Source organism: Lycium ferocissimum, chromosome 8 (assembly GCF_029784015.1).
Source record: "Lycium ferocissimum isolate CSIRO_LF1 chromosome 8, AGI_CSIRO_Lferr_CH_V1, whole genome shotgun sequence".
NCBI lineage: Eukaryota > Viridiplantae > Streptophyta > Magnoliopsida > Solanales > Solanaceae > Lycium > Lycium ferocissimum.
The window spans coordinates 35,858,248-35,859,222 of record NC_081349.1 but is presented as its reverse complement, the minus strand read 5'-3'; the positions used below and the strand labels follow the sequence as shown (position 1 = coordinate 35,859,222).

Genomic DNA, 975 nt, shown 5'->3' with positions numbered 1-975 from the left:
TTCATCATCTTCATCTCTCGCTGATCGCGAAAATACTTCCACACCATTGTTTCTCCATATTGAGTCACTAGTACTTGCTCTTAAACTACCTCTCATACTTCCCCTTACACTTCCTCTCATACTACCTCTCATGTTACTGAGATTCGCCGGCTCCATCTTGAACCAACGTTCACTTGATCGATCAAAAGGCTAATCTCTTTTTAGTTCCCGTCAACTCTAAGCAGAACTCGTAAACTATGCAAAAATGCTGATTTTTTAACGCCCTGAGGCGAAAGATTGTACTTAAAAATGGAAACTATGCCTCGAACTCGTCAAACTTTTTCAAGTGAAGGTCAAAATAGTATTGAGAGATACACAAATTGTGTTCTTGATTTTTTTTTTTTTTGGTTCACTTGTATGATATGTTTAGAAAGAACAAAAGAATGAAAGGCAAAGTTAGAGTTGGTGCCAAAAAGACTAAAGGGAGAGGACTTATATAGCAACAAATTCAGAAGAGGCGGCTATTGGAATACATTTATTCAAAATATCAAGGAAAATGTTAAGTACTAGTTAATATTATACTTAAATGTGGAGTTTAATATGATTGAATTGATTGATTGATTGACGATTAGTGGTAAATATAATGCTGACTTTTCTTAGCGAAGGTGGAGAAAAAAATGTGGGAATTTTTATTAGAAAAAGCAAACTGCCACTTTGTTTGACTCTTCGTGCTTTGAATTTGGAAGTTGCCTAATGTACAGTACTTATTATTGAATGAATAAACAATAGAGGCAAATTATTAGAACTTTGGAGGGAAGATTCATTTGATGTAGATATATGACCCCACATGGCGGCTAATTTCTAACTGTTTTATATATTTTATTTATATTTTGCTCTTTGTTTTTTCATTTTCTCTTCATTTCTTTGTCCTTTTAACCTTATAATTTTTTAATTTTTGAACCCTTGTAATTTTAAATTAGATCAAAAATTACTTCC

General features: G+C 32.7%; 1 protein-coding gene across 1 annotated transcript in view; it reads right to left on the bottom strand.

The window, feature by feature from the left end:
- The window catches only part of LOC132066296 (pleiotropic drug resistance protein 1-like), a 5,939-nt gene extending 5,783 nt beyond the window's left edge, over nt 1–156 (bottom strand). Inside the window, exon 1 of the mRNA XM_059459631.1 lies at nt 90–156. Coding sequence (XP_059315614.1) covers nt 90–156 — 67 coding nt within the window. The remainder of the gene's footprint in view (nt 1–89) is intronic.
- Nucleotides 157–975: the final 819 nt, after the last annotated feature.